The following is a 19630-nucleotide window of genomic DNA, read 5'->3' as shown; positions in this document are numbered from 1 at the left end:
ACAATGAATAGTTTCAACTTATCTAACAAACGCAAGTAATTAATCTAGATTTCCGACAGTGCACCTATAGATCCTGCATGGTCTTCAACCCGATGACTTTCTAACTTAAATAAAATTCTACTTCTATATATACTTACTAATTATTATCTATGTATATATATGCAATTTATAAACATAAATATTCAAGATGAATGTAATATAATCGAATAATAATCAACGAAATTAAATATATAAATATCAATTAGGTATAAGGTAAATAAAAATTTGTTCACAGTGAAAGCCAAACTTAATTTCTAATGTATACAATTAATTTTTTCATTAAATGCCATATTATAAAGTTTTTATTTGTATGCTTTTTAAGTTAAATTCATATAAGTGAAGTAGCAATACATAGCTTGTAAAATTCGTAATGCACTGCTAAACTTATTCAACTTAATTTTAAATACTTACTATAAAAAACTACATTGAATGTTTACTTTTAAAAAGTTGCCCTATACATGAATAATGTTTAAAAGAGTATTATATAAAAATTCGTCTAATCACATTCTACTTAAAAAGTTTTTAAATATTTTAATAATAAAGTAAAACATATCTCATATACAGTTATATTTATTTAAAAAAAAATAAAATGTTAGTAAAAGTAATTTATCGTTATACTTTAATGGCATTTAAATTATAATAATATATTATATTCATTTAATTTTATAATTACAAAATACTTATAAAAGTTTTTTTTTTAATCAATGAACTACTTTGAATAAATTAAATTCTATATTATTAGTATAATGTTACACCATCATTAATATAATTTTATGGTTACAAATAAATGGATAAATAATAATAAAACGATATTAAGAATTATAAAACAGTTAAATCGTCGTAATTTAAAAACTCAATGTATAACATATCATTTAATATACTAACGAACGACAAGTTATGTATTCAATTATTACATTTCTTGCAGGAACACATGATTTAGTACTTAAATACTAACATAAATTGGTTTATAAGTTGAATTTATCTTATTTCTATGATATAGATCTAATAGGTAATAGGCAAAAAATTAAATTGTAAAATAAAATAATAACTAGTTGTAGTATTTTTTTTTCAAACTTTTAATTATATACGTAAATATCTTTTTTAAAGGATCTCATAAAATGTTTGCATTAAACACGAGAATGAAGTTTATACGTTAAAGTCATAAATAAAGTTGTTCAGTAATATACCACCAATATAAATGAAAAATAACAATGAGAAAATAAATCGTTTTAATAGTTTTATATCAGATTTAATATTGCCTTTTAAAATGCAAATATGAAATTATAATATTTACTATCAATAATTATATAACTTAAGATAAAAGTCGTCTGACACAGTAGCAATACACTTTTTTGCATTGAATTGCATTTATCGTATTTTTATAATTTTAATATTTTTTTTTTTCAACGAAATGCATTTTTTTAAATAAAATAAAAAATAATATTATATTATTAAAAAAATGTCAAAACTTGTATTAAAAAATTTTCTTGAGTTTATAAAACTGAATCTCTATAATCTATTTATCATAAGTCAATATTAGATACCACTTTAAAGTATTAAACTAAAATCAAAATCCTTAAAAAAAATTATAAATCCTGATTAATACCTAAGTTAAATATTTAAATAATGTATAACAAAGTAAAAAAAATAGTAATAAAAAAAAATTTAATGTAACATGAAATAAATTTAGTGAGTATAAACATTGATACTAAAAATGTTCGGGTAGGTAGCGTTGGAGGGTTCACAAAGTATCATATAACTTCTCTATCGATTGGAATATGATTACCTATAAGTGAAGATAGATGGTACTTTATAAACAGGTCATTTTCGAAAATTCTCATTAATTTTTGAGAAATAATATAAAACGCTATAAATTTCCAAGGTTTATGATAAAAATATTAAATTTGAAAATATACACTTCTTCATACCATAAAAAATACTTAATTTAATTATTATACAATATATGTATTATAATATATTATTAAATAAAATACTACTTAATTATATAAATAAATAATACAAATTTTAAATAATTGTACAAGACTAGAATATTTAACTATTTTTTTTTTTAATTCAATAAGATGAGTTACTATAGAAAAATGTAGTTTAAAGCTCATTTTTCTTTTCTTTTTTAAAAAATAAGAAACTCTACTTAATAAAAACAATTTCAACATACATTTTTTTCAACTGAATATTTTCATGTTATGCTAAATTATAATATACAAATTTAATACAATTATACATAAAAACAGAAATATATTATACTAAAAATAATTATCTGAATAAATAGGTAAGTATAGAAGAATTTCAATAATAGAATCTTATAAACTAGTTAAAGTAATAAATTATTATTTAGGTTAATTTTTTAAATCTTTTTTATAAATATAGATAACAAATTTTATAATAAGTCAAAACCCCCGAATATATATAACAAAATTTCACATAAGTTGGATTCATATGAATTTACAAACATTTAAAAATTAATATTTTTTTAAGAAATTTTTGCTTTAAATTACAAATTGGGTTATTTTTTAATTTTTTTGTAGTGAGATTTAAAATTAATATGTTCAGATTAAATTACAATTTTTTATAGACATTTTTATTGATTTATTTTTGTTTATATTTAAATTCAACAAAAGTATTATAATTCAATACTTTTTTCAGTACTAATTCAATACTATTGTCACGTTAAATGTCAATTTTATATCTTTTATGAATATTATAAAAATAATTGATAAAATTCCAGACAGTTAGTTAAATAGTTGTTATTTAATATTAACTATATTTACATAATAAAGTTGAGTTCAAATATTCTCTTATAAAGTATAGATATAAAAGGAAATATTATTAAATTTAAGCTAATTAGTAAAGTACGTTTATTACGTACTTTACTAATAACAGTTAATGCGTGTTTTAATTTTTGAAGGTTATAATTTCAAGGTTTTTAATTAACTAAACTACTAAAGCTACAACCAACTCAATAATTATCGTAATGATAATTAATTATTATTTTTGTTTTAAAATAATAACGGCATTTTAATAAAAAAAAATTTAATGACAATATTTTATTTTTTCAATTTCTTTTAATTATATATATTTTTAATTAAATTAAATATAAGTATTATTTAATTATTATTAATATATATATTTTACTCCTTTTATTATAACGGTTATAATTTTAAGCGACATTAAAGAAGTAATAATAACTATTTTTTTAAAAGATTAACACAACCATCTGTGCCTAATTAGTAATTATGCTTATTATTTTACTCGACTTTAAAACCGGGTCTTAGATTATTATAATAAATATATAATTAAAACCTTATATCTATACAAAATAATGATAAACTTTTATAGAGGATAAAAACAGTTTAAAGAAGTAGAATTTAATAAATATAGTGATAATAGTCATTAATTTTCGTCGTTGAATATTGATTTTTTTTAAATAAATGTTAATTACGCGTTATGATTTGTTTATGTTACCGGAAATATATAAATAAATCTGATATTATTTAAAATGTCTAGACATTGTAAAAAAATTACAAAAAATGTCAGGTATAACATTTATAATGATCACATTTGTCATTAAGTGGAAACTATAAATAATAACAGTTAATACCAAATGAAAATTAGACTATATGGAATAAAAATAAAATGAAAAATGTTCTATTGATAGATACAGATTTTTTAAATGTTACTAATATGACTTACTGGGTAGAATGAAAATTAAATTTGAACACAAACATTAAGGTTTCAAGCCTTTTTAAGATATTTTATACATCCTTATTAAAATACATCAAATAGTGAAGGAGTGTATCTAAATTCTACTATAAATAGCTATAAAAAAAGATACGTACAAACAAAATAAATTTTTACTCCATATTAAAGAAAATTATGAAATTTTTACTTCGGTAAAAATTAATTAAAACTTTAAATGTTATAATATACAAGTATGGGCAATGAAATTATATTAATAAAATAATATATTATAGTATAAATTATTAGCATGCTTACCACCATTTTTCATTTAATAATGAATGTATTTAGATTTTAGGTTTTGTAAAGTTTAAAATTTAAACACCTATACATGAAAATCATATTTTTTCTATGTAAGGAGTTCTATATCGATACTAGCTTACATTTTTCAAATGAGAATCCTTTTTTTTACTATAAATTATTTAGAGAATAATTTTTTTTTCACATTGATAAAGAATTTGAAAGAGTAGTTTTTCAGTTATTAAAATGTTGTACCAAGGATTAAAGACCTTAAAAATGGTTTACAAAAATATAAAATGAATGATGTAATATTGAATCTAGCATTTATTATACCTACTTGACCATTTTTACAAATTATAAATGTTTATACATTTTCAAGTTATCAAACCATTTATATCTTTCAAATTCGTTATCATGGACCTATTATCCTTACTCCTTAGTATACAAAATTAACTAATTTAAATAACTAAATAACTACTCGTTCAAATTTAACTTTAATACGTCAACAATTATAGACAAATTATCGACTTGATAATTAATAGTATAAAAGGCCAAAAAGGGGTTCTAGTTTTAAAATCAAAAGTATTTATTTCCACAGAAGTGCGAGACATTCCTTAAATAGTACATAAAATCTTAAGATTTTGAGAATATGGGTCGTTAAGTACATTTCATAATTTAATTATTTATTAAATAAAAGGTTTTTGAATAACTTCAATATTGAAGGAAAAAAGAACGAGCATGCTCAGTGAAACACTCTAAACATTATTCTTATTAAATCACTTGATTTATACTAATACATATTTTATTACTTATTTATTATTTTTAGGTATTGTGCATATTTAAATAAGTAATTGTTATGTGTGTGAAATATAAATATTATTTTTCCGTTTTTATTTTCTGTTATGTATAGAGCGCCAGTCTAACTTAATTATTTTGGATAACGTTAACCATAATAATAATCACTATACCTTTCCTTCTTAAGTGTATAATATATAATATTTATTATTATTTTTTTTTTTTTTGTACAGTTAAGGTGGTATGAGATATTATTATTATTATTAAACGTTTACTATCGATCACGAGAGAACAGACATATGAGCATAAAGCCACCATTTTATCTCATGTTAAGTGTTAAATAGACAAGAGACCTGTTATATAAATGAGTAAAACTTTTTATTAAAATTAATGATAACCTCATTAAACATGTCTTGAAAATTAAGAGAGTAAAATATGAATATGGTTGGACAAATCATCGCTAAATTATATAATAAATTCCTTTTTGTTTATTTATTAACATATAAAATTATACTATAATAAAATTATTTATGTTTCAATCTTACCTTTTTATAGTTTTTAATAATCATTTTATTATTATTTATTTATTTATTTATTGTGTTTAGTTAAATTTAATGTATATTCAACATTTTAAATAAATACGTTTAAAGTTATGGAAATAACATATACATAATGATATAAACATTATTACAATAACAAGTATAATATTTGCTTAATTATCTGAAAAACGCTTTACTTTACTTATAAATTATTGCTGTATACAGACAAGACACTTGAAGATTAAATAATAATTATGATTTTTAAATATACAGCCTCAATTAAGAATAAATCAAAATTTGTTCGACATAGTATTAAAATTGTACCTCCAATAATTGCTTTTATGATGTGAATTCATACAATTATTATTATTGATTAAATTATAAATATCATCATCATAATTTTTTGATAAATTATATTTTAAACGTAAACCAATACATTTTTAAATAGTTACAGTTTAAAATTCCAAAATAATAATTACATGTTTTGACTTATAATAGATAAATGTTAAAATATTATTTTTGAAATTGCATTGTAACTCAACATGATAATTAACTGATACAAATAGACGGTATTAAAAATTTAAAATAATAATAAATATATCTAGCTTGTAAGTTATAGAATCTCAATCAAGTATATATAATAAATATAACAAAATTCATGGACCGTGATTACTTAATTCGAAATACATCAAAGAATAAAACTAAAATAAAACTGTATGGAGATTAATATTTAATATTATACGATTCTTAGTTTATTTAATCAATAAAAAAAGACATTTATACTGGTTTATTTATATACTTTATTCATAAATGTATTTATAGTACCTATATATCTACTTAATATTTATATGCGCAAAAACTCACTGTGACAAGATAATTTCCTGTAGTGTTTACTATTTAACCAAAGTTCAATCATCAAGACAGCTGCATAGTGTACCAGTAAATGTTCGTATAGTTTAAAAGCATTGATTAAATGAACTATGAATAATATCATGATGAGCTGAATAAACCCAAAACATTCTGTTATAACTCAAAGTACCATTTTCTCGTGATACATACAGGTTACAATTTCGTTAAGTTAAGGACCAGAAACAAACCAAACTTATTTTCTAACATCGCTTTAACTATTATATAACAAATACAACTCATAAAACATGCTTTAAAGCAGCCCTTTAACAAATTGAGTGCAGTCAACACTAAAATTTAAAATTCTATAAACAATGAACAAAATAATCGTTGCTGTTTTCTTATCTCATTGTTTTTTTTATTTATTTTATCTTTCTATTTTTAACTTGTATTGAATTACCAGTTGGACAGATAAGTAGGTACTAGGTACCTACGACTATGAATTTTTTCATTTCCACCGAGTAGTCTTGTATGAACAGTTTATCCGTTAAGGCTTATGGTCCGTTAACCGTTTGTATTTTATTACGTGTTATAGTTATAATATTTAATTCTGTGAGTAAACTTTTAATTTTGATTCTCTATTTTCCTACAATACCCTTTCCTAACAAAATATTCTGTCTCATTTTATTATTATCCGCTAAATTTAGTAAACAGTTGTACATTTTTATATTTTTAATTATTAACATTAAAAATGTATGTGGCCTGCAAGTATTTCAAAAATTACATTTGAACCTTTCTAAAATCCTAGTGAGAGCCGCTACTTTAAAGAATTATTTTATTGTTAATCTAAAAAAACTCGTGCATAAATATATACCTATATTATCAGTATTTGGCTTATTGGAATCAATTTTTCTTCTACCCCACTTATTATGTATACAAAATACAACATAAATTAGATATAATATTTAAAATATATCATAGTATTAATTCTGTAAGCTTTTGAGTCGAACTTTTTAATTTATATATTTTTTTAAGGTTCTTTTTTGCACTTTCCATCGTAGCATATAACCCATTACTGGACAAAATTCATAACCCTTTACCGCGTACAAAAATGACTCAACATACCACATGCATTTTATAAAATCAATATCCGAATACCACTTACAAAAGTGGTTCGAGGCTGCCCAGTTCACACCATAATATGCAATTATATACATATATATTAATTTGAATAAATGTGGAGTATTATTTTTTTTTTAATTACGATGAAAAATAAAAAATATGTCATAAATATTTTTTTAAATTATAAATAATAGAATCAATGTTTACCAAACTTCTTTTTATTCTTTTATAAATTGAAAATTTTAATCATAAAATCAAATCCCTTAGTTACCCCCTTAATTATTTAGAAAAAAAACTTGAACATTTTATTTTAGACGCAAATCTACATATAACTATAAAGTAGCTATTAAAATAATATAGGTAATAGGTATGTAGATATATTGAATTATGGATATTTTAAATCAGTCAAAAACAATACTGCTAATATTGGTAAATGTTAATATCTAAGCTGTTATGTTATCCATAGAAACAAATAACAAGTAACAATCAGATAACATTTGAAAATTCGATAACATTTATGTGACTTCACTATATGGTACCTACTAGGATACCTATAATATTTGAATTTGTGAGTGATTGTACCCCATGCGATTTTCAATTACTTTGCTATTATGGACCCATTATTTAATATATTTTGAAGTTTTAAATTGAAACAGAATAAATGTATGGATTTTAAATAATTTTCGGTAAAATATTGATATTTTTAAGCAGATATACACGTACTTATATGATTATAAACCTAAGATTTGGCCTAACCTAACTATTAATAATATAGAAACACATAATGTACGGTTATTATGTATCCTAGAAAGATATTTATAAAAAGAAAAATACAAATTTATGCAAAACTAACAGCTGTGCATCACGATTTTAATTTATTTTAGAAATAAGACGATCAATTTCTTCCATATATAATTGCATCACTAATTCATGTTACTGAAATTGCAAATCTTAAGGCATTTTTTATTTTTATTGGAAAACTAAACCATTGGTATAAATTACATTATACCAATTATTATAACACATATTATTAGGATTATTTACCTGGCCTAAGAGTGTCATATATAGTTACAATTCACAATCTATGTTTAACAACTTTAAAATAAAAACATTTAGACACATATTTACAATTTTATGAATTGGTTGTTGTGTAACATAATTGTAATATTAATAATATATTAATACAAATATTGTATAACGCATTTAGATATAAATGCTATAATGCTATTATAGTAAATAAATCGTTGCTTGAAGAATTTAATTAATGGTACAATTTTCATTTTCTAGATTTATTACCAAACTTTCAGAAATGAGATGGCTTACTTTGAGTTCCTCTCTAAATTCATTGAATTGTTTGCATTCCTCAAAAATAAATTGTTCGTTTTATTTACCTAAATGTATGTCATTCATAGATTATATTTAATAGTATATTATCTACATAATACTCGTATATATATAAATGTATATATTAATTCATCAATTTAGAACGGCCAGGTTGATTTGGCTCAATATTTTTTTCAGTTGTTCGTAATTGCTAGGAGAAGATTTTTACGAAAGAAAATTTTGAAAAAACCCATTTTTTTTAATAGGAAAAATTTGAATTTCTGCATAAAATCTATGTGAATAACAAGCACGCACACGATATGATTCAACAATTCCTTAGCGATACCAAACAAGAATTTTGAGATAATAAGAAATTTTTGTTTTAAATGGTTGCAATTGGTTTTTAATAATAATAATAATAATCTATAAAAAATAGTGTAAAAAAAGTATAGTAATTCATCAATTGAGAACGGTTGATTAGTTATAATAATAAAGATATGAAATTGGTAACCCGGGCGACTCGTCTAAGAATAAATAAAAATAATAAAATGATTTAAAATATAAATATCAAAATAATTTAATTAAAAAAATAAATAACCGGAATTTTGTTATATTGATATAGGCAGTCATCATCCGCAATGCTGCATCACACTTTCAATCATAGTCATTCATCCCCACATACTTTCAATAAATTAGTCATTTATAATTATGCTACAAATCTAAAATTCACTAAAAATGTATGGCAATACTACGTTTGCGGGGTCAAAATAAGTTATTATTACCTTACGGAATTTGCAATGTTATTTTCATAAAAGTGTCTAAAATTTAAAAAAAAATTAAATAGAACAATCTAACCTGTACAACAATTTTTACGAACAACGAAGTGCACGGGGACAGCTAGTAACAATATATAACACAACGATAGTATATTTTAACAAATAGGTATACATAGTAATTATTAATACATAATAATTATTTATAATTTAGAAAAACACTTGCCAGCTATTAATCTTTTCAAAGTATCAGTATTAGTAAGTCGCCAATTTTACGTTATAATTAACTATACTCTTAATAATGATTCAGAAAATTAACTTATAGTCTTCTTCGATAATGTGTAGTTGATTTGTGACTACGAAACAAAATCATTTTATACACATGTTCTAACCTAACCCTATCCATCTTCTGTGAACAGAGTAATCGAGATTCTGATATTAATAACTAAAAGAAATTTAATTTAAACAGTATGATAAAGTGTTATAATACTAAAACAAAAATATACTTTATGGTTAAAAATGAATCGAAGCTATCTATTTATTTACGAACATACCTTTTGTTTTTATATAATACGTATCTACATCTAAATATAAAATAAAACAATGAACTGAAAAACAAAATCATCCATACTCGTATTTAAAATTTACCAGACTTCTAAAAATACATAATAAACATCTAATAACGTCCGTTTAAAACAAACAAATCTATGTCATACTATTTGATATTTTCTGAGAAACTCAATTATTTTGAGTTTGTTGCCATCCAAAATCAAAACGAACTTTTAGACGAAACTAAACTGAATAGATGAAAAAACTTACGTTTTCACGACAAATTTAATATTGCGTTATGACCTCAATGCGTCACCCTGTCTTTTTGAGAAAAAAAGACATTAAAAAAACTGAAAGCACTCTAAGCATCAATCCGGAAACCTTATCAAACTATTTTCTCTGTATATATAGATTATAGATTACTCTCGGTTTTTACTTTCTCACAGTTATAAGTAATAACTAAGTAAATTTAGTTTCTTAAATTCGATCGTTATAAATATCTGCATGGTACATATATACTATTTTATAATGCAAGAAAATAAACAAATTGCTAAAACTAACGACAACAAGAAAAAACATTAATTTTGAGAACATTATTTCATTCTGATAAATCAAACACACAAAAAACACTATATAGTATATAGGTGCACTTAACTTGCGTTATCCTGAGATTTTAGTATAGTGTGTATTGTTACTAGTTGAATATGCTTTTCAGGTTCCTTGTTCCAATCTTTAGGCCCCACGATATGATAAAGCCGGCTAGATTAGTGGACACTCATTGTGGTCTGATCGCAGCTATAGAGCTCCGCACATAATATACGTCGTTTGCAGAATATACAATATACTTCCCATGGACATCTAATGCGCAGAGAAGAACCTGCAATGTGCCTAACCTGCGGAGAACCGCTCACAGTCAAGCACCTCCTTATCCACTGCCGTATCCACACAGAAGCCAGAAAAAGTCTCAAATTGCCCGACAACCTCTTTGAAGCCCTCAACCCAACTCACGACAACACCAACAAAATAATCTCATTTTTAAAACTAATTGAAATGTATAATTTAATTTAAGAATCTATATTGTACAACTATGTTACTATATGTACTGAACACTTAATTTGTGTTGCAAGCTAATAACCTTAGCAGTTGATGCTGTATCATGAATAAAAAAAAAAAAAAAAAAAACAATATACTTCCGGCAACCATTCACTAAACCGTTTTTCAACTATTCCTAACTTAAATTGATTTTCTATTCACGACTAAAAAGTCGATGTAAAAATACATCTAACTCACAAGTTTATTGTTTTAAGTTGATGATAATAGACAAATCAATTTTTATTATAATTATTTCTTAGGTATTGATAAATATGTGATCCCATATACATTTAGAATAATAATAATAATCATAATAATCTTAAATTTAGTTGAATTATCAATCATATAAATATGTTTTAAATAATTTCAATACATGGAATTTTTATAAATTTTAAAATACTAACACTCTACACTCTACACAATATACAGTTTTTAGTTTATTTATTAAGTAGACGTTATAAGTATAACTAATGAATACATAAGCATTTAAAATAATTATCACAAATAAAAATAACAGTATGGTATTATTGTAAGACAAAGACAAAACTCATTATCCTTCTCAGATTTTAAAATTCGCAATCAAATTAATTACTTACAGGAGTTAGTTGGCTAAGTCCCATAGGCCAGTAAGATTTATTAGCGTGCAGGTCGTTTGTACTTGATTGACCATTTTGGTGTTCGGTACAACTAAAAAATAAAGGAATCGTGTTTTAATATTTATTTTGAAATCATAGTAAAATGTTAACAGAAACAAAATATTATACTAGTATACATATATAATATAATATATATAATATATATATGTTTTAGTTTTCATAACATAAAGAAATAATTTTTGAATTTCTTTTGTTTTAAAAATAATACATACAAAATAAATTTAATGATTTTAATTTTGAAAGCAAATAAGAAGTGTAAAATACTGATCTTTTTCGATCATTGTAAACAATATACCTATTAGTTGAAGAAGTACCTAGAGACCAGAAATATAGATTACCATGTAGTCTAGATATTATATAATATATTATACATCATGTATTACAGATTTAGGTAGGTATAATATTTATATTATATACCTACAATAGATAATTTTAATTTTAAATTCGGATCATCATCCAAATCCAATAATACATTTAAATGGTAAGGTACCTATGCTTAACTGATTAGTTCGTTGTATAACCTAAATAATTTATACATTCTAATATTCTATAATTCGTAAGTTATTGTTATTATATTATGGGTCTTAATAGAAAAAATAATAGAAACTATAATGGAAAGTAAATAAAATGTAGGACATTAAATTACTTTGATGTAATGCTGATCAATATTTCAATGCAGAAACTGATATCTAATGGCAAATATTTGCACAAAAACGTAAACTTATTTTTTTTTCAATTGTTGTAAATAATCTATAGAATACATAATACAGTGCTGAATATGCGAGATGTACAAATTTATTTGTCAAATGATCAAAGTTGATAATATTTCTAATATTGCAAATATTAAATAAATATTATAGTTTCCACAAATACTGCATTTATATTTTCAAACGCTTGCAGAGTTTGATCTTATAAATACATTATATAATGTTAGTATAATTTTGGCAATAATACACTTACTTATGTGTAATATGCAGGACACACTGATTATTAGGTACTTATAGTAATTATACGTAACAATACTTTATAAACTGACCGCACTATTACGTTCAAACAAATAGCAATATCCAACTGATTTAATTACTACAATAATATTATAAACTGCTTTTAATCTTTACGATTTATTTTGAGATTAGTATCAAAATAATATCAATATATCATATATTAATAAGTTTTATGCAATCATTAATTTAAATTATAAACAAACAGATTTTATGAGACAATTATCTAAAAATATATGTTAACATTTAATTAAGAATTATTTATCAACAATTATAATTATTATTATGCTTTATTTAAATATTTTATGCACTACCTATATTTTACTAAATTTATCCATTTAATTCAATTAAAACGATATAATTATTATATTTAAACTTTAAAGCTCACACAGTATATTATACAGTTTTATTATTAATATTTTTAATAAATTGCATTTTCAGAAATTAATTTTTGTATTAATATTATTATTATTGGAATATCAGCAAGCTTGTATTGATTTTGACGGTAAGTTAATAACAGCTTGATGATTACAATATTTTATGTAGTAATAGTACATAAATGTGATTGGCAGAATACAAAATACAAAATTACATGCATTTTCATCGAATAAATACAAAATATGAGATAGGTACGTTTGATTTTAATGAGTAAATATAAAATACAAGATACTAAATACAAATAAAAATAATAATAATAAAAGTTATAAGAATATTAAATTCTAAATAAAATTAATTATTTACCATTAATACTATTTATATAATAAGAAATTTAAGTGATATTAAAAAGTTTGGCAAGTGGGTACAGCTCTGTTGGACATTAGGTGTTAAGTAACTAAGTAAGTCACTGTTACAGGTTTGTTGAATTTGAATTCAATGATATATCAATATATCATTGTAACCGAAAAACGATTCTTGCAGAGACGGTTTGTCAACCTATATTACTAAGTATATTTCATGGTATATTTTTAAAATAGCTATTAGTCATTTATTTTACTTTTAGTAATACGGTTGGTAAATATAATCTTTTGCAAAAATATTTCATTAATTATTTATAGGTGTGTGTACGGGGGAGGCAAGGTGGGCAGCTGTCTCCCAGTGACTTATTGGAGGGTTTTACTATCTTAGTCATTTATATTAAAATATTAAATAATTAAAATTGTATTCATAAATACATTCATCGAGATAAAAAAATAAGAATACACTAATACTTATATTCTTTATCTCGATGTATCTATAACAGCGCCTCGAATTAAAATAGTACTATCTTAGTCCGTGTCATTATCTAAGCTAGTGTAGAACGAATCATATCAAGCAATATTGGCTAAGTAATACTGGTTATTGGTTTACGAAGTTGAGTTTCATCAACACAAAACTTAGAAGCATAATGCTTCAAGACTGTTGGAAGTATGGTTAGCAATGAGTATAGAACAGGAATCTGCCTACAATATAAATATTGATGAAGTGATTGAAATTTTTAAAATCTAAAACCAAAGTACCAAACCATCAGATAGGTGTATGGGATTGTAAAAAGAATTTTTTAATTAATTGTATTTTATTATTTGTTATTTTTGCACTTATTCATGAATTACCTACTTACAATAATATAAACATTACCCACTGCAGTTTTACCCAGTAAATAATTTTTAATCAACGTTTCTAAAAAATAAAATTAAAAATTAAAATTTCCTACGGCTATAATTTATTATAAATAGAAAATGATATTTTAAATATTTTGAGAAAATTTTAAGTATCTACGGTTATGATTATGTAAAAAACAAATGTTTTTGAGTTCCACAAAAACAAAAAACTAAATCGATTTTGTAGAAAATTGAATTCGCGTTTTTCATTTATTTCTTTTTTGTTTTTATCAATTATAAAATAAAGTATTGGAAAGTTTTTACTTTTGACCTTCCAAAGTACCAACTAAATCTATTTTCTTGTTAAAAATCCCCCCCACTTTTGAAAATCAAAGCATTTTTAATACCCCGAACGGTTATGAGTTATGACAGACAAGAAAAAACACATCATTACAAAATCAATACATTCATCGCTTCGCTAAGAATCTAAATTTATGATATCATAAATTTATGTCATTTTTAAATATATTTATAATACAAACAGACTTTAATTATGGATAATAATTAAGACGATAGTAAAAAGTAATTTCTACAAAAATTTACCTACCTAACTGTTGATACGAAAGAAATAAGCGAGTTAGTGATAAAATTTAAGTCCATAACGAATCAGAATTAAATATTAAAAATATATAGACATCAAATTAATTTGAATTATTAATATTATTATCACGGTAAATTTTAGTGTACTACTTATAAGTACATTAAATATGCATATAAAATTAATTTTTGATGAAAGTATTAAAGTTTTATAATTTTATAACAAAAATTACTTTCAACTTATGGCAGTTTGAAGATGTATATTTATACAAAATTCTTATAATAATAAAGAAACCACAAAATAGTTACATTACCTTACCCGCGCTGAAAATAGAAATTCTCAACAACGTTGTTTTAGTAATTTTAACGTTAAAACATTTTTAGGCTTTTTAACTTCTCATTTATAAGGTTGTACCTATAAATCAACTGTCAAACAATTGTACGTGTAGAATGTAGATACATCATACATTTGGTATAAAATTAACTAACGAGAAATAAAAATATCAATATGTGATAACACTATTAACCATGGTTTAAAGTATAATAAGTTGTTCTACTTAATATCATTATATTTTATAGCACTTAACGAAAGCTTAATAAATATATTTTAATTTTTTTATAATAATTTAAAGATAAATGTACTTAAATTTGTATATTAATTAATTTTAAACCATTTTAATATTCAAATAATTGTACAATGTACATATGCATAATATTTTATTATAAGTACTTTAAAACTATTGACTACATTGTCGTTAATATCATTATTTTTTTAATCGTATGCTTAATATTTTCTTTACTTTACATTACCTGATTTAGTATACAATTATATTTCAAATATTTCAAAGAAATAAAAATAAAGAAAATAATAACTAAGTAATTTATTATAAAATTCTTAATTAAGTAAAATTTAAAGAAAGGTATTAAATATTCTATCTCTTTTAGTTTTATTTAATCGCTTTTAAATATTGAACCCTGTTGGCTGACTAGCTGTATAAGGCGTTCATATAACATAAGCTATATAAGGTCAAAGATCAATATTTCTTGGGTCATGTTACTTAAAATTAATGTTCTTTAATGTTCTATCTTAAATGAACGCTTTATGAACTATGATTAACCAATATTAATGGTTTTATCAATAAAATAGTAAATACGTTATACTTAATTGTCAATATATATCTATAAGTAAAATTATAAATACCTACTTAGAAATGATTTGTAATTAAAAAAATATTAAACTATTTTCTTCGTTATTCTCTTAATTTTTAGTTAAGGTAAAGCCGGTAAAATTAATAAGAACTTTAATTTAAGTTATTCATAATATTTTTGAAAAAAATGACTGAGTAAAGTCTTTTGTGTCTGCAGCGGTAAGAATTATCGAAACTAATAAAATACATTCATTCGTCCTGTTCTAAAGTAGTTAATTATTCGCAAAATATAAAATCAATAAATTAATTAATAAATACATGGTATACAATTGCGTCTAACCCTATCAGATTTACTAGCTTATAATATTATACATTTAAAATTTAATAGAAAAAACTGTTTTGATTATTTTAGTAGTCAACATAATATTATTATTAGTTATAAATTAGGTATAAGTTGTAATGATAGTCATACAATCTATTAATAATTACTATAATATAACCATTGATTATAGATAGACTAATAATAATAAATGATACCTATAACATACCATGTAAATTTAATGTACAATGGCATCTAGTAAAAAAGTGATTTTTTCTCTCAGTGTATCTTAGTTATTAAAACACATTTAAGATTTTTATCGTTATGAAGAATGTATTCATTTGTCAATGATATGATGATGTGTTTATTTTGTATCTGATTTAATTTATTAATATGATACATTAATAATATATTTAAAGGTGTTTTATTAAAGTGAATATGATTTTAACGCACGTTTGGCATACCTGATCTAGAATAAACGGATACGGGTTATTCCTTAATATTAATTTTTTCTTAACTATTATTTAATATTAATTTATTCTCTTACAAAGTTAGGAAATCTAAGACATTAATCCGAGGCCTCTAAAACAACTTCAAACTTGGTTAGATTAAGTACCTAACTCAAATCTCAATACATTCACCATTGTACCCACAACACCCCCCTACCAATAAATCCAACACTCGGTGCAAGTACTCACACTGAGGCACCCGAATATCTGATATTTTTATAGAGGACACCAATGTTAACATTATACTGTATTATACTTTTGTATTAAAATATTAAAACGTATCATTGATTTTTTTTTGTAAAAATATTGTGTTATATAGCCGGAAGTATTTACATGAGCCACGGTTTTAGCGGTTACCGACCACAACAGCTGTGCGACCCTCGACTGCAACCGTTCCGGTTTCTGGGACCTACCATACGGTCTGCTGTAGCGCTCACAGTGCTGTGGCTCGCCGCATGTCTACTGCACGCCTGTCTGCTGTACTTCTCAGCACGGTCGCTGTTCCGGAATGGCCAGATCGCCGTGCTGGCCACCATACTCATTTTGCTCACATTACTCACGTTGCTTTCTACTGCTGCGCTGGTACACATTGACTGCAAGTACGATCCCGATTGACCCGGCCCGGAGGTCCAAGCGCCCACGGCTTCGGTCAGCGTAATCGGACCCAGCCATTTGTCCACGGATAGAGCCACTAAAGTAGCGTGGGTCATATAATACCATATACCAGAGTATACTGGCTGCGACGGATGCCACGTGACAAATGCTCTGTGTTTATCACAAAATTATGTAATTTATGTATTTTATTGTATATATTGTACATATATTTTGACTAAAAAAAAATTTGTTATTATCATAAAAAACAAATTATGATTACAAAACTTATTTTTCTCCATGATAACAAAATTTCGGACAACCTCCCTACAGGGAAACCGTGCTTTTTACACCAAAATGTATTAAAAATACGAACATGATTATCACACATTTTATTATTGACCGCATTATACGAATTGAGTAAAATACACTGCTTCCCCATTTCCAACCTATGATAGCACATACCTAATATTACAATTCCGGACACCACACTTTTTAACAAATTTCTCAGCTAAAGAATCTACAAAATTAAATTTGAAAAATACATTGCTCCATACAAATTATAAAATCCATAATAATAATAAAAAAACATTTTCAAATAAAAAATAAATTTATTTCACAGAAACCTAACGATGTTTTATTCCAAAACTTCATTTTTTTCGATGAATTTTCTGGTAAAATATTCAATAACAAATAATGCTTTATTTTTCTTTAGAATTTATCGTTCAAAATAAGAATTCAAGACAATAATTTTAAAACTTTTCACGCTCTCACTTTTTTTTAAATTTTTTTAAATTGTTTTTATTAGAAGTAGACTTCTGTAAATATTTGTAAACTTAATTTTTTCATTGTTAGATGTATAAATCATTTCTAAAGATGTATAATATGTAAATGTGAGAAGTTTTCAGCAGAATTAAATCGTCAAAGAATATATTATATAAAAGTTCAATAAGTATTATAAATCATTGATTAGATCAAAAATAAAACTTAAATAATATTTCTTATATATGTCGAATAGTATTTTCAAGTATGGTAATTTTCAAACAAAAAATTATTATTCAATAAGTATTGTATTATTTAGGTAATTTATTGTTTATAGTTGAAGATTAATATGATTATTTTTATTCTTAAAAATATTTGTTTTTATACTTAAACCTACTATATAGATTAAAGATGATATTAATTGTTTAATTTTAAATATGTTATGATATAACAAAAATTATAATACTTATCATGATATACTATCACCATCATAGGCGTGCGCACAGGTAGGACTGATTGGGCTTTAGCCCCACCTGAGCCTTTTTTTTTATCGTGAATGGGTACTTGGTACTTAAGAAAATATAACAAAATAAATCTAAATCATAGATATTTACATAATTAAAAATATACTGGTTGCCCATTGAGTTGTTAAAATTTTAAATCAATGTTGTTGAATTGTATAATTTATTATGTGAAATAATGAAAAATGATTTAATGATTGTTTACATTTTCCAGTCACCAACAAAAAGGTCACTTTGAAATTTGTATTGGAAATTTCTACAATTTTTTTCTTGGGTCGCAATAACAGAGGGGGGGTTCAGATTAAATTTAGCTACACCTGACTCAGAAGTCTGCGCACGCCTATGACCACCATAACATGTATAATTTACCAAATTAATAATTATATAAATTTGCTTTTTATTTATTATTTTCTAATGTTTTTAAATTTATGATTTAATTTACGATTTGTTAACTTAAGAATTTTCTTCAGATTTACAAATAAAATAATGATAATAATTAAATATGTTTAGAATAAAGGTCATGAAGATAAGTTGGTATATTTTAATGAGTTTATAACCAGCGGATATTCTATAATTCTAAAATATATATTTAATATTTATATATAATATATATGTAGAATATTTTTAAAATATGTACAAAAGATATAGATAGTTCGTTTTTTAAATTAAAAATAATTTGTTTATAGTTTTAATAAATAAGATAATTTAAAATTTAAATATTATTAGTTTTAAATTATTACCTTTTGTATAACTTAAAAAAACGATAATGTTTGAAATTTATTGAGACCAAAATTTTTAGATTTTACAATATTTATTTTTAATATGATATTTTTGATTTTATCAATAACTTATAGGGTTATGTATCATAAATTTTC

The 19630-nt window shown here is 23.4% G+C and overlaps 1 protein-coding gene and 1 long non-coding RNA gene across 3 annotated transcripts in view; one reads left to right on the top strand and one right to left on the bottom strand.

Moving 5' to 3' along the window:
* The window catches only part of LOC126551247 (uncharacterized), a 28628-nt gene extending 15688 nt beyond the window's left edge, over window positions 1–12940 (bottom strand). For both annotated transcript variants that reach the window (XR_007605115.1, XR_007605116.1), the window contains exons 1-2: window positions 11943–12940; window positions 11671–11761 (exon numbers count right to left, since the gene is read on the bottom strand). This is a non-coding gene — a long non-coding RNA (uncharacterized LOC126551247). The remainder of the gene's footprint in view (window positions 1–11670; window positions 11762–11942) is intronic.
* Window positions 1–19397, top strand: part of LOC114126533 (uncharacterized) — a 53738-nt gene extending 34341 nt beyond the window's left edge. The window contains exon 4 of the mRNA XM_027990505.2: window positions 17201–19397. Coding sequence (XP_027846306.2) covers window positions 17201–17496 — 296 coding nt within the window. The 3' untranslated portion in view covers window positions 17497–19397. The remainder of the gene's footprint in view (window positions 1–17200) is intronic.
* Window positions 19398–19630: the final 233 nt, after the last annotated feature.

The sequence above is a fragment of the Aphis gossypii genome, chromosome 3 (assembly GCF_020184175.1).
Source record: "Aphis gossypii isolate Hap1 chromosome 3, ASM2018417v2, whole genome shotgun sequence".
In the NCBI taxonomy this organism is placed as follows: Eukaryota; Metazoa; Arthropoda; class Insecta; order Hemiptera; family Aphididae; genus Aphis; species Aphis gossypii.
This window is presented reverse-complemented; position numbering and strand designations above follow the sequence as displayed.